The 16091-nt window shown below is 35.2% G+C and overlaps 1 protein-coding gene across 4 annotated transcripts in view; it reads right to left on the reverse strand.

The window, feature by feature from the left end:
* Nucleotides 1-16091, reverse strand: part of COL24A1 (collagen type XXIV alpha 1 chain) — a 392042-nt gene that overhangs the window by 148815 nt on the left and 227136 nt on the right. For all 4 annotated transcript variants that reach the window (XR_007721823.1, XM_050772561.1, XM_050772480.1 and 1 more), the window contains exons 26-29: nt 10017-10070; nt 8619-8672; nt 7295-7348; nt 5895-5948 (exon numbers count right to left, since the gene is read on the reverse strand). Coding sequence is in view for 3 of the 4 variants with exons in the window: in XM_050772561.1 (XP_050628518.1) it covers nt 5895-5948; nt 7295-7348; nt 8619-8672; nt 10017-10070 (216 nt within the window). In the remaining variant the exon portion in view is untranslated. The remainder of the gene's footprint in view (nt 1-5894; nt 5949-7294; nt 7349-8618; nt 8673-10016; nt 10071-16091) is intronic.

Raw genomic sequence — 16091 nt, forward strand, 5'->3', positions numbered from 1 at the left:
AAAATCAAAACCACAATAAGATATCATCATATCACAGGAAGAATGGCTATTATCAAAAAGACAAAAAACAACAGATATTGGCCAGGATGCACAGCAAAGGGAACTCTTACATACTGTTGGTGAGAATGTGAATTATTACTAATTCCATAGCCACTATGGAAAAGAGTATGCAGATTATGGAGCCTGGGTGTGGTGGCTCACGCCCATAATCCCAGCACTTTGGGAGGCCAAGGCGGGTGGGATCACCTGACGTCGGGAGTTTGAGACCAGCCTGGCCAACATGGTGAAACCCCGTCTCTACTAAAAATACAAAATTAGCTGGGCGAGGTGGCTGGTGCCTGTAATCCCAGCTACTCAGGAGTCTGAGACAGGAGAATCGTTTGAACCCGGGAGGCACAGGTTGCAGTGAGCTGAGATCATGCCACTGCATTCCAGCCTGGGCAACAAGGTGAGACAACAGGGTGAGATAACAGGGTGAGACTCTGTCTCAAAAAAAAAAAAAAAAAAAAATTGAACTACCATACAATCCAGCAATTCCACTACTGGGTGGAATTTTATTATCCAAAGGAAAATAAATCAGATATCAAAGGGACTTTTGCACCCATGTTTACTGCAGCACTATTCACAACAGCAAATATATGGAATCAGCTAAGTGTCCTTCAACGGACAAATGGATAAATAAAGTGTGGTATACGTACACAGTGGAATAATTTGTAGGAACATGGATGGAACTGGAGGTCATTATGTGAAGTGAAATAACCCAGGCACAGAAAGACAAATACTGCATGTTCTCACTTGAAGGAATGAAGAACATACCATCCCAAAATACATCATGAAAACACTGGAGAAATTGTAGTTTCCAGAAGGGCGAGCTGATCTCTCTTCCTGCATGCAGCAAGCAACCAAGACCCCTCTGGGAGAGCTACCTTCTCCATACCAGCATGAGAAAACAGTCCTTATCACCAGAGACTTAGAATTGAAGGCTGCAATGGACCTGAATAAACACACTAAATGAAGTAACTCATATCTTCCACCTGTTTTACACCCCCGCTCCCAATATATCTCCTAGTGACTTCCCTAGAAATGTTTACCACTCTAGCTAGATTTTCTTTGTCCTGTCACTTTTTCTCAAATTTATCACTCTTTGTCTAAGAAGTATAAAAGCATCTTGTTTTGGGCACTTCAGACTTCACTCTCTTGTAAAGATCCCCATATACACACAAAACTAATATAATTTGTAGCTTGTCTTTGTTAATCTGCCTGGTGTCAATCAGGTTTCCAGATCCCGCTGAAGAACCCACTGAGGACTAAAATGGGGGCTGGATGTGATCTCTGGCTGCCCTACACACTCATATGTGGGAGCCAAAAAAATTCATTTCATGGAGGTGGAGAGTAGGATGATAGATACCAAGGCTGGGAAGGGTGTATGGGTAGGAGAGGGAGATAAAAGGAGGTTAGTGGATACAAACATGCAATGAAATGCAGAAATAAGTTCTTTTGTTCAATAACAGAGTAGGGTGACTGTAGTTAGCAATAATTTATTGTATATTTCAAAATAACAAGAAGAGTGGACTTGAAATATTCCCAACACATAGAAATGATAAATGCTAAAGGTAATGCATACCTAATGCCCTGACTTGTTTATGATTCATTCTATGCATGTAACAAAACATCACACCCACCCCATAAATATGTACAAATAGTATCAATAAAAAATAAAAGAATGTTTCTTTAAAAAAACCCTTTACTTAGAAAAATACTTTCACTTTATTATTTCATTTTCTAAGGCAAGACAACACAGAGAATGAAGAAAGAGAAGCTGTGTGACTACAGTGATGATAACCACATTTAGTTTAAAAAACAACCCAAAGGTCTAAGTAATGCAGTTATGTTAATTAAAGGTAATAAAGCCTAAAGTTGCTAGATAAGAGTTTAAGGCTGGCAGAAGAACTCTAGGAGAGCTTGGTACTCTCTCTGTTTAAAGCAAGAGTAAGCTAATTAACTGAAAGCTTAGCTTTATCAACATCTTTAAATTTCACTTTGGTATTGGTTATAGAAGTTATCTCATGGGTTAGTATATACGTCTGCTTTGACTTCTAAGACAAAATAAGCTTTTTGACAGGCTATAAGAAAGTTAGGCAAATAGCATTATAATAGGCACCTAAATCTGGCATAGTTATATTTTAAAATAATCATTTAAAAATATCTCATGGATATTCTCTTGGAGTAACTATGCTGGCTAAAGAGAAAATCTAGTATTTACATTCTTAGGAAAATTAAAGTTGGCTGCACTGAGCTGTATTAGTAAGTTCTCATAGCAGAAATAAAAATTTGATAGCTCAGCTACATGAACTAAGCATGTTTTGTGAAATAAATGCTACTTGAATTATAGGCAATAACTAAATTCACAAATGATCAATTTACAGAACCACTACTTCATATGAATGTTAACATCACTCACGTGCCTAACTAATTAGGCCTAGCAGTCTTTTCTGGCTCATGATTTATACAGCTGAAACAAAATGTTCTATTAAGCAAAAACTAACATTATCAGTGATTTTAAGGAAAAAAAATCTTTTGATTCTATTCTTGTTATAAACTATTTCAGGAGAAGAAACCACAGAGGAAGGTCCGGCTTATCATCTGGAGTGCTTCAGTATCGAATCTAGCTTTGAATCTAAATTTGAAAATTGAGGACTGCTTACCACTATATGGTAATCATTTCCTTGAAGGGACAAATTTCAGAATTTCTATAGGCAGATCAATTTTACCTCCTCCATAGAAAACCTTAAAACATTACATATTTTTAATATAGTTATTTTAATCTTTCCCTCCCATTTAAATCTTAAGCAGCATAGTCTGAATAAAAATACTCAGTTGCATGCCTCTACACTGCCCCTCTAGAGAAACAGTGCAAACTTAAACGTGTCTCATGGTCCTTGCCAATTCATGGTCAAGAAAAAAGATGAGCTTAACTTGCTCTGTGTCATCTCTCCTGAACTTGCTCTGTGTCATCTCTCCTGTTTGGGTAGCTGGACACAGAGGCGTGTAATGGAGTAATACCAGGGGATCAGCTGCCTAGCTCTGAAGAGTTCAATTATAGCTGATGTTGTGCTGATTTCTAGTGACCCAAGAGGCTAAACCACTGTCTTTCTGGTACTGAATTAGAGAATCTGCTAGCATATATTGTCTACATAAGGGACGTGATTTTGTGTATTATATTAGTTAGCTTTGGTATATTAAGTGATTTCATTTTATTTAATTATTCTTCAGCTAAACATGCAGGGTAGAAACAAAGTTTAGAGTATGTAGGATAAATAATAATACTTTAAAGTTTATGCCATGTTTCTCATCTAAGAACCTCTGTAAGAATGATATTTTTAGTCAATCCTGTTATCTTTTTCAGCTATATAAAAGGCAGGATTACTTAGGCTGTTTCTTGAGATGGTAGGACATTAGTGTTTGTTTGGGTTTTTCCTGTTCTTTGGAAAAATTGCAATATTGCCTGATCCTTCAAAAGCCATTAGACTGTAAAATCTATGTGATTTAGATCTAAGAGATAATTAAGTCTAGAGTCTTCCATGGTATTAATAGTGTTTGACAAATTGCAGGGAATCAGTAAATGTTAGATAGCTGTATGGTGGATGGATGGGCAGGAAAGAAGCAGATAGGAAGCAGACTCCTTGGAGTAGTCTTACCCTTCATGATGGTCATAGGGCAATATGTTAACAGCATAAATCACAGTCAGAACAGCAAGAGAGTATAAGTACCAGTTCCATAATGAAAAGTCTCTATGTGGTCTCTGTGCAAACGTACTTAGGCAGAGCTTCCCTCCAACATACTATGACACATATTTGCCACAAAGAGATTACAGGTGTGCTGAAAATAGTGCCCTCCTCAGTCTTTGGGGTGGCAAGGAAAGGCCAGACACAGGAATCTGCAGCTAGGTACCCTTTTCATTTATCTCAGTAGGCTGGACCAATATTCTCATTTTTTTGTGAGTGAAAAACATTGGGAAGAATGGGTCTAGAGTACTGGGATTACAGCCCTAGTGGGAAATGGATTGAAGAGAGAAGAGAGTAAAAACAGGAATATATCAGTGGCTACCAGAAGGGAACGTCCCTTCTATTTTCTTTCTCAAATATTCTGGTCTTCAGTCCTTCTTTTGTATACCCAATGTCCATTGTTTACCTAAAATAGTCGTTCAGTAAAGAAAGCTCTCTCTCTCTCTCTCTCAAGCCCTTATTTCTAAACAAAGCTTCCTTGTTGGATCCTGGGTAAAAATTTTAAAAATGATGAAGAACCATTTAGGGAGAGAATCAGTAAAATGTATTTGAAGGATGTGAAGAAAATAGATCCTTGGGGAGGTAGGAATTGATGACAAAGTCTCAAATCAGGAAACAGTAATAGGATCATGGTGAAGTTAGAAAACTGCAGAACAAATGAACTTCCCATATGACTTAATGAGACAGCACAAAGTGGTTTAGGAAAAGACTGTGCTTAGATACACAGCTTCTGCCTAAGGACTCAAATTACTTAATTAACAGAAGGAGCAAATAAGTATTTCTTCTTTTTTTCATCTGTCACAAATTGGTTGAACTTTCCCATTATGAATAATACAAAGTTGAATAAACACATTTGACCTAACTAAGTATTGAATGCTGGCAGGGTACTATCCAGTAAATGGCAGTTTGGGTACAAATCATCTCTCATTATTTTTTATTTTATTTTAAATCTCATTTGGGCTAATATATTAGAGATGTGACTATAGAGTATAAATCTGGAACCCAGGAAGGAAAATAGTTTTTCAGAAAAGAAACAATAATAAAGGCAAATCTGCTCTCTTTCTTCAAGCTTCACTGAAAACACAGGACATGACTTTAAAGTCATTACTTCAAACTGAGAATTCATTAACAGCCTCCTCCCATTTGCCAACTGGAACTGGAAAACTGCAGGTTTTTTTTTTTTTTTTTTTAAATCATGGTTAGGTAGAGGATATTTTTAGAATTTTAAAATATTTTCTTCATCAGCTCTAAAATTTAAATCAAGGTAAGGTCAAGGCATAACACAGAATCCTTAAAGCCCACATATCCAAATTTATTTTAAAAATACTCCCTGATATTCCATATGGTATTGAATAGCATGGGCTTTGGAGTCAGACACACTAAGGTTTGAATACTGGTTGTGCCATTTCTATGTGTGTCTATAGAGGCCATATACTTAAACTTTGAGAGCCCCGGTTTCCTCAACTATAATATCTAAGATATAATATCTCTCCCTTTTGGGTGGTTTTGAGTATTGAGATAATATATGAAAAAGTGTCTGGCATGTGACAGGCATGCAGTAAATAGTGGCTCTTATTTCTTTAAAAAGGATTTAATGTTTAAGATACAACTTAAAGAGATGAAGATTTGTTATTTAATTCTGTATACATAATTATTAGACAATGATGATAATAACTTTGATTTACAATTAATAAGCTCTTATTCATCTTGTGTATCTTTGTTCCACTTCTTATTGCTCTTTATTTTGTCATGATGTCATTTTTCCTTGCTATGTAAGTCTGTAGAGAAATGATTCATTTAAAGATCTTCACATTTACCATTCTCTCAAAGAATAGAATTGGAGGTTGGGAATAAGAAACAAGAATTCTATATGAGTTAGTGATATACATAAAAATTAAAATAGAAAAGTGTGATTTTATAACTACAAATGATTATGAGTCATATTTCAATTAACGTAGGGCATTCATCTAATATAATGAAAATAGAAAAAAACCTGACAAGATCTAAGCAGAATTCTAGAAGGTATGATGCTATTTTTGTTGCACATTTTCCACTATTTATGAAGTAATTTGGGGAGGGTTAATGTACTTTTTCCCACAGATTACTTACTCTTTGTCCTTTAGGACCTTGACTCCCAGGTGGTCCTCTTGCCCCCACATGACCCTATATGTTGTAAATTTAAAAATCAGTTGTACAATTCACAAGAATACTATCAGAATAATAGCCATAATCTTTCTTATAACATATATCATTCTCCCAGGACATTCTTAAAATTGATTAGTCTTCCTTAAAAATATGCTTTAATCATACTGCCCTCTACCAATATTCTACTTTTGAAATATTCTACTCTTTGGACAAATTTAATATCTGGGTGTTTACGCCCTGAACAAAAAATGGAGAAGCCTTTAATATTCACTGACCAAGTTGTTTTCAGAAGGCACACATATGCAGTGATGGAGAAAGGAGATATCCATTCAGCTAGTCAGACCAGTCTATTCTGCCTGGCCCATCAAAAAAGCAATGGCTATCATGGTAATATTTCTTTACTATTATTCTAGACATTTATGATAATCCCATCACATAAAAAATAGTTTTTTTGTTATAAAAATGCCACAAAATGTTCCAAATTAATATGCTATAAAAATAGCCTGCAATGGAGATTAAGTTGCTATTTATTATTAAGTCAATTATAATGAATTATTTTTATAGCTACAGTCTTTAATCAAGACTCAGCTGGAAAACAAAATTTATCTGTTAACCTAAGGTAGATAAAAATGAAGTAAACTTTAGTACTTCAAATTTATTTATTATTTTATATGACTAAAGAGATCAGTAACTGTTCTTGAGACTAGTCTTCCTAAATTTAAAAGCCAACAACATATTTACAAATATACTAGAAAATCAGGCTTATTTTTAAAACAGAAGCTTCACAAACAATAAGTTTTCACTGATAAGAAAAGTTCTGCTCAGGGGATCCTACAGGCTGATCTTTTTCATATTTTAAGTTCACAATAGCTGTAAGATTCTGATAAGCAAAATTAATTTAGGGGAAACATTTCATTATCTTTTTGTAAACAAATGGAATATTTTCAATACCTCAATTTTTGTTTAATAAATATATTTTTATGAATTTTATCTGGTTGTGTGAAAATATTTACAAATTTCTAAGAAAAATATGTTAGAACTTACACTTATGATTTATTTATCCAATTGGTTTCACTTTTAATCTTACTAATCCTGTTTCCTTATATGTGGTTATTCAAAAGAAACTTCAAAGCATTTTAGCTTAGGTTGTAGGACTGAAATTGATTATATACCAAGTAGAGGTAAGGAAGTTGAAGATATCATGACAAATTCAAGAGTGTTTTGTATAGTTGGGAGAGAAGCAGTCTCCACTAGTTTACACATGACTTACTTTGAATAAAAACCAAAAATAAAGCATAACAATTGATGAGTTTAAATTAAAATACACACTCTAGAAGGAATCATAAAGTCTTTCCTGTACTTACAGGTAATCCCAATGGACCAATAGGTCCTGGAACCCCAGGAGGACCTGGATATCCCTATAATTTAAGGAAAATATTTAAAAAGTGAAATACTTATTACTTTAAATTATTTTCATTGAAGACAAACCAGTAAATTATAAACAATAATAAAAAGGGATAATTTGACCAAGATATGAAAGGCCACAGTAAATGTTCTGCAGACAGACCATAGAAATAAAAAATATATTTTATGTAGTTTTATTTACATAGGAACTATATATTCCATTTATTAGAAGGTTTTTGCCTAGACAAGAAAATTGCTAGCCAGAATCACATACTACAGCCTATTTATAAGAGAACATTCATTTCATTTTACTGAAGATCATGTTATCTTATCCATGGATATACGTTATGTTATATAGGTTATGAAACTATATCCTTTTCAGAGAGGTCCAGGAGCTCTCTAATTAAGGAATGTAAATGTGTACAAATATTCTAGCATTTCACACTTTAGAAGGACCACACACTTTATGGTATTAACACTGATTCAGAAAATGCCTTAGGAGGTAATGATTCTTGAAGTTGATTAGTCTTATAGGCATGCTAAATTTCCTAGCTGACAGCAACTGGAAATAGCATAGCTAAAACAACAACAACTTATAGGACTTTTCTGATAATATAGAAGTTAGTTAAAATCAATTTGTGGACAGTATTATGTGCCACCAGATCCATTACAAGGTATTTTCTGTATGGAAGATCCTTTTATTGATAATAATCATTCACTCTAGTTCCTGCCATACTTAGAAAACTATTTAGTAAGTTAAAAAGATGCAACTCAGATATCAAATTTGTCAACTATTTCCTATATTAAAAATGTAAGAGAATAAGATGAATTCTGGATTCAGAGCTCTCATATGCCAAAAAAACTACATCATGACCACAAACTCATGGAAGAATGGCAATGATGATATGCATCATATCAACTACAAGCTGTAGAAGAATAAGTAGAATTCTAATTTTAAAAGGTGAAAGATTTATACAATCTGAAGAGAAACCAGAGTATGCAAAATTCTAATTGAATTTTCTTCTTCATCCATTTTAGCAAATTGTGGTGGTTAAATTCCTCTCCTAAAACTAGAATCATTTGACTAAGCCATCTCATTTACATGCTTTTAAGTACCTTAATATCACATAGCATTCTGGGAGATAAACCATTTAAAAAGAAAATTCTATGGGAAATTTAACATTTTTTACTCAGTTAAATTCCAACCCAGGCAATTCCATCTCTGGAATGCCTTACTTTTATTACGTTCTTTGGAAACATATTTTTCAATCACTGAGCTCTTACCATAACACCCTTTTCCCCCTGGGGACCTAGTGGGCCTGGACTTCCACGTTCTCCCTTTTAAGAGAACAAAGAAAAAAAAGTAACATAGAGATTAGTCATGACTGAGCTAAGCCTAGAAAGAAAAACTGTCAGCCAGAATCATGTCTTACATGCATACCTCATTCTTATTTCCAATAATTTTTAAATTTACAAATTTGGCACTTTTATCTTAAAATGGTTAGACTTTTAATAAAATTATCTTAAGATGTTTTTTGGAGAAAAATATTAAAGGCCTTATTAAAATGAAGAAAATAGAAATTATGGATAAACAAGACCTAAAAGTGAGCATGTATCATATGTTAAATTTTTGTAAGAAATGCTTACTATTTTATGAGACATACAAAATATGAGAATAGTAAAAGTATCAAAGCATATTAAAATTTAACAAATAAGTGTAACCATTTAAGAAAATTTTATTTTATAGTCTGCCTACCACAATTAAGTGCCATAAGAAATAATTCTGGAAGATCATGTCATAGCAGCTTAAAAAGACCAAACTGATTCACATTAAAATTCTCAAGAGTATCAAAATTTTAGCATAGAAGATTTAACTCAGCACAGAAATAACTGAGTGAAAAAAAATTGTAACGCTAATTTTTTAAACTGCACTCATATTTTGTTACATTGTTAGTAAAAAAATCAATAAATATATATTATGTAGTACTTAAGTAATTGAGAATGTAGTACATGAGAGTTAGAAGAGATATTTAAAAAACTTAACTTAGATTCTACCCTCAGTAATTACAGACAAGGTATTAACAGAGATGAAACAACCAGAGAGTAAGTAAATTTTAGACTATGTGGTACTAAGAATAGTACTTCTAAGTCCAGGAAGTGAAGAAATTAGGATGAGAGGAGTCTGTGGACTTCACAGAGGAGATGGGAATTCAGCTGAGTCCAACAGTTTGGTTTTGAAAAAACAGAGGGAAGAAGAGAGGATATTTTAGTTCAAGAAAATAGTAAGGATGGGAATAGGAATAAGAACCAAGCACAAGATGGGGAGAGAGAAAGGTAAAATGGTAACTTATTCTTCTTTTTCAAAAACTGCTTTCTCTGAAGCCTCTCATAGGAGGCTTGCTCTCATGAAGTCAATTTAGATAATATTTTCTAGTCAGAAATCTAGACTGTTCTATCTTTTCTCTTCAGATCACATCTTTATAATCAAAAGGGTACTCTGCCCTGTAAAAATTAGAAACCTATGTGCTATTAGCTATATTTCAATATATTTAAGAGATTCAGTAAAGGTAATGTGCTAAAGTTATAAGTGATTTCTAATTAACATAAAAGATCATATGAAAGTCTGTCCTTTGAGTTTAGCCTAGAATTCGTCCTATAAAACAAAATAATTTAAAAAATTACCTTTTCGCCAATGCTTCCAGTTGTCCCAACTTCTCCAGGTAAGCCAACAGGTCCCTTTTAGGAAAAAAAAAATAACAGTAAATACACACATATTGCATTGCTATTGTAGTACCCGGGTCTTAAATCACATGTAATCACTATGTTCCTTTCTAACTTATCCTAAATGTTATCTTGGAGTAAAATCCCTCCCTGTATAGCTATGCAGTCTGTGACTTCATATCAGAATTAATTTATTCAGTCAATCAACAAAAATATATCCGTGCCTAAAATATAACAGGCACAATGCTGGGAGGCAATGAGTTTCAAATCCACAGTTGCTGTCCATGTGGAACTGACAGTCTACCAGATTTTATAAAACCCCTGAAGTTTTCATACCTGTTTGATGTAGATATATTAGTTTAAGAAATCATTTCTGCAACTACCTTCTTTGAAAACCCCTCAATATACGAGGAGACAGAACATGCCTATCATTCATTCATCCTCTCAAGAAATATTTGGTGCCTACTCTGTGCCAGGCACTGTGATGGTGGCTAAGATTTCATTAGTGAGGAAGACAAATCTAGGCCCTGCCCTTATGAGGCAAAAAGTCTTGTAACAGGGAGATAAAAGCAGCTAAATTAAAAGTTAAATTATTATAAATTCTGCCCTAAGCTCATAAAGGAAACAATAATATTGCTGAAGAGGAGAATAAAAGAGAAGACCTATTCTAGCACAGATGGTCAGGGAAGACTGAGGCCTGACATTTAATATGAAATCTGAGTAATAATAAGAGGCCAGCCAGCCAAACAAAGAAGGGAGGACGAATATTCTAGGTAGAGTAAATAGCTTGAGTAAAGAATGAATTTGATTTGCTAGAAGAAGTTAAAGAAGGTAATCAGTTACACCACTTCAGAGTGAACACGTCTCAGGGTTTTTCTATCTTTGTCTTTACGGATTCTCGATTATTTCTCCTTCAAACAGTATAGAAAGCAAAATGAGTAACACAGAACAAGCTTGACAAGAACATAATCTCTTTCCTGACTGTCTTAAATCATAAGCAGTTACTTTCTGCTTTTATTTAAAGACATCTGAAACATTTGTTTCAATAGCTACCATACAAAGACCTTGCTTAGATAGATTCTCATACAATAATATATATTAGCACACAGAAAGCACTGACTCATGAAAAATGGCTTGTCGTTTATCTAGTGCATTCAGCATGATTTTACCCTTACAGATATCTATCTATCTATCTATCTATCTATCTATCTATCTATCTATCTATCTATCCATCCATCCATCTAATGATCCCAAGTACAATAACATATATTAAGTGTTTTCTATGTGCCTCATTTAATCTTTGCAACCACCAGACAGAGTAGCATTATTATGATTCCCCTTTGACAGATGAGGCAGATGAATTAAGCAGTTTGCTGAGGCAGATGAGGTTAAATGGTATGGATGAGTTTAAGTGGCTATTGAGCACTTGAAATGTGGCTAGTGCAAATTGACACATACTGTAAATGTAAAAGACACTAGATTTTGAAGACTTATCATAGAAATAATGCAACATAGCTAACTAATGATTGCTTACATCAATTACATATTAAAATGATAATGATTTGATATATTAGTGTAAATGAAATATTACTAAAATCAGTTCACCTCTTTCTTTTTATCGTTTTTAAGGTGGCTACTAGAAAATTTAAAATTATATATGTGGCTTACAATTTTGACTTGCATTACATGTCTATTGGACAGCACTGATGTATACTCTTAGGCACTATGCTAGTATTATTGCTTAAATCTAGTTGGAAGTGATTTAATAATTTGTTTCTGTGGTTTTTAAGTGTAAGAGACTGAACACTTTCATTCTGAGACAATCTGTGATCAATGTTCATGCCCATGGAATTCACTGGTCTCGCTGTGTTCTCCATCATTCTGAGACAGCTGGTTTGATAAAATGGTGAAATGACATTTTTAAGACTCAGTTCCAAGGCCAGCTAGGTGACAATACCTTGCAGGGCTGGGACAAGGCTTTCCAGAAGGCTGTATATGCTCTGAATCAGTGTCCAATATATGGTGCTGTTTCTCTTATAACTAGGATTTTGGGGGCCAGGAATCAAGGGGTGGAAATGGGAATGGTACTACTCACTATTACCCCTAGTCATCCACTAGAAAATTTTTTGTTTCTGCTCATGCTCTGCTGGACTAGAGGTCTGTTCCAGAAGGAGGAATGCTTCCACCAGGACACACAACAATGATTCACTGAACTAGAAGTTAAGACTGCCATCCAGCCACTTTGGGTTTCTTATGCTCCTGAATCAACAGGCAAAGAAGGGAGTTACTGTGTTGGCTATGTTGCTTGATTCTGCCTCCCACAGGGAAACTGGACTACTAAATACAGGAGATCCCTTAGGGTACTTCTTAATATCACAATGCTCTGTGATTAAGGTCAATGGAAAATTCGAACAACCCAGTTCAGGCTGGACTACTAGTGGCCCAAATTCTTTAGGAATGAAGGTTTGGGTCACCCCATGTCTTAGTCCATTCAGGCTACTGTAACAAAAATACTGCAGGCTGGGTGACTTTAACAACAAACATTTATTTCCCACAGTGTTGGAGGCTTAGAAGTCTAAGATCAATGCACCAGTAGATTCAGTGTCTGGTGAGGGCCTGTTTCCTGGTTCATAGATGGCAGAGCCCTCATGACATAATCATCTCCCAAGGTCTACACCTCTTTATACCTCACGTTGGTCATTAGAATTTCAACATATGAATTTTGCAGAGGATAAAAACATTCAGTTCATAATACCCCACCAGGTACAGATCCCAACTAGCTGAGGTGCTTGCTGATGGCAAAGGGAATAAAGAATGGGTAGTGGAGAAGGTAGTTTTAAATAACAGCTATGGCCATGTGACCAGTTACAGAAATGAAGACTATAATTGTCGTATTTCATCATTATTTTGTCGTGAATGTGTGTGTGTGTGTGTGCGCGCGTGTGTGTAGCGATTATCTTTGGTTCTTTTCTTCTCATTTCTTTTTTTCTTTTCTTTCTTTCTTTCTTTCTTTTTTTTTTTTTTGAGACCGAGTCTTGCTCTTTCACCCAGGCTGGAGTGCAATGGCGCAATCCTGGCTCACAGCAACCTCCGTCTCCTGGCTTCAAGCGATTCTCCTGCCTCCAAGCGATTCTCCTGCCTCAGCCTCCTGAATGGCTGGGATTACAGGTGTGCACCACCATGCCCAACTAAATTTTGTATTTTCAGTAGATACAAGGTTTCACCATTTTGGACAGGCTGGTCTTGAACTCTTGACCTCAAGTGATCTGCCCACCTCAGCCTCCCAAAGTATTGGAATTACAGGTGTAAGCCACCGTTCCTGGCCTCTCATTTCTTTATCACATAACATAAGATGTATTGACCTTATAACATAGTATCTAGGTATGGTTAATTTTACATCACAGTATTTAAGTTACAGGTTATAAAGGAGAAGAGTAAACGTCACTCAAGGACTTTACATCCTCTTTTGGAAAAGAGGTTAGCGAGTTTTTGGTTACTTGCGGGATAATGATACCATGTTAGGCAGAATTATGATCTTGTTATTGTCTTTATTTGAAAGTTAAATATGGTTTAAAGAGATGGCATTTGGGGGTCAACTTGACAATAGGGAGGGCTGTCATGATTAATTTTATGTGTTGAGGTCACTGGGTCACGGAGTGCTCAGATATTTGGCTAAACACTATTCCTGAGTGTGTGTTGTTTTTAGGTGAGATTAGCATTTAAATAGGTAAACGGACTAAAGCAGATTGCCTTCCCCAATGTGGGTAGGCATTGTCCAATCTGTTGAGGATCTGAATAAAACAAAAAGGCAAAGGAAAGGAAACTTTTCTTTCCGTCTGACTGCTTAAGCTGGGACATCAGTCTTCTCCTGTCTTTGAACTAGAACAGCCTTGGCTCCTAGTTCTCAAGCCTTTGGACTTGGAATAGAATTTAAATAATCAGTGCTCTAGGTCTCAGGCCTGTGGACTCTGATAGAACCTGTACTGTCAATTCTTCTGGTTCTCAGGCCTTTGAACTTGGACTGGAACTATAGTGGATTTCTAGGATCTCCTGTTCGCAGATGGAAGATTGTGGGATTTTTTTTTTTAGCCCCCACAATCACGTTAGCCAATTCTTTATAAGAAATCAGTCTATCCATATCTATATATTGTTGGTTCTGTTTCTCTGGAAAACCCTAACTAATACTGCCAATCAAATCTGAGTAGGAAAAATGAAATAGAGCTATCTGTTGTGAGACAGTGAAAAAAATGACAGAAACTGAACACAAACTAGTGAAACTATTGGGAAAAAAATCATTTTTCTTTTTCTTTTTCTTTTTTTTTTTTTCTTTTTTTTCTTTTTTTTTTTTTTTTTTTTATTATGAGACAGAGTCTTGCTCTGTCGCCTGGGCTAGAGTGCAGTGGTATGATCTTGGTTCACTGCAACTTCAGCCTCCTGGGTTCATGCAATTCTCCTGCTTCAGCCTCCTGAGTAGCTGGTACTACAGGCACATGTCACCATGCCTGGCTAATTTTTGTTTTGTTTTTGTTTTTGTTTTTGGCAGAGATGGAGTTTCACCATGTCGGCCAGGCTGGTCTCGAACTCTAGACTTCAAGTGATCCAACCGCCTCGGCCTTCCAAAGCGATAAATCCTTTTTCTAAGATATATGATCTAGGGGAGTGAATGGAGTAGGCTCGTTTAGCTTATCCCATGTGCACCAGAACAATATCACCTACAAATGTATTCTGCTTAGCCTATAGCATTTACTAAACTGAACTAGGTAAAAACATTTAAAAATCTGGATATTTTACATATAAATACTTTATATATAAAGATTTAGAAAATTACTAGCTTCAGATGACCTAGCAAATGTAGACAAACATTCTCAAAGGCAAATATTAGATAGAACTAAGTAACTGTTGTACTGTTGAGATCCAGATGCACTCTTTACTTCACTATTCCCTATTGTCTCTTACACATGGCCCATTTTACTTACTTATACTATTGCCTGGTCCCAATAGGGCAACTGAGTTTTTTATTTCATGTAAGTATTAAAAGGTGCAGTCAGTCGAAAGGGCATAATTGGAAGACAGAGGTTCTCACTAAAAAGTAGACAGTTCACAGGATTCCAGCCATGTCCATGGGTTATCTTTAATAAAACTTAAAGTTGGTGAACATAGATTAAAAATGGTTTCCTTGCAGCCTAGGCAACATAGGGAGACCCCATCTCTAAAAATAATCTACACATAGTAATAATAAAATTAGCTGGGTGGGGCAACACGTTCCTGTAGTCCCAGCTACTCACAAAGCTGAGGTGGGAGGATTGCTTGGACTCAAGAGGTCAAGGTTGCAGTAAGCCTGGGTGACAGAGCAAGACCCTGTCTCCAAAATACATAAAAAGCAAAATGCACTATTTCAGTACCTTAAAAAGTCTAGCCAAAACATATGTAAAATCTGATAATACCACAAGTGTTGGCTAGAATGTAAGGAAAGAAGAATTCAAAATATACAGCAGGAAATAGCAGAAAATGGTATAAATTGGTACAATCACTTTGGAGAACAATTTATTATATATAGTAAAATTGAAGATGCACCTAACCTACAACTTAGCACTTCTAGTTGTTGACGTGGAATTCTACTTTCGCATGTATGTACTAGGAGACATAGAGAAAGACGTTCATTGCTGTATTATTTAAGTACAAAAGTAGAATCATCGGCATTATTAGTATGGACACAGATAAACTAAAATGCATTCATACAATAAAGGAAACTCTTGAATGACCAATACTGAGAAATAAACAAAAAACCTCAACACCAGCTAAAATTAATAGACCAGATCTATATGTATCAACGTGGATAAACATTTTAGGAATATAATGTTGAGTGAGAAAACTGCATAAATCCTTTTCAAAAGGATACATCACTATGTGTTTTGTGCAAAATTTTGAAATGCATACAATAATAATCTAATTTCTTACTGGCATAAGACACATGGAAATTACATATACAACTTCAGGATAAGGGCTAATGTCTGTATGTAGAGTGGTGGCTCACTA

This window comes from Macaca thibetana, chromosome 1, assembly GCF_024542745.1.
Source record: "Macaca thibetana thibetana isolate TM-01 chromosome 1, ASM2454274v1, whole genome shotgun sequence".
NCBI lineage: Eukaryota > Metazoa > Chordata > Mammalia > Primates > Cercopithecidae > Macaca > Macaca thibetana.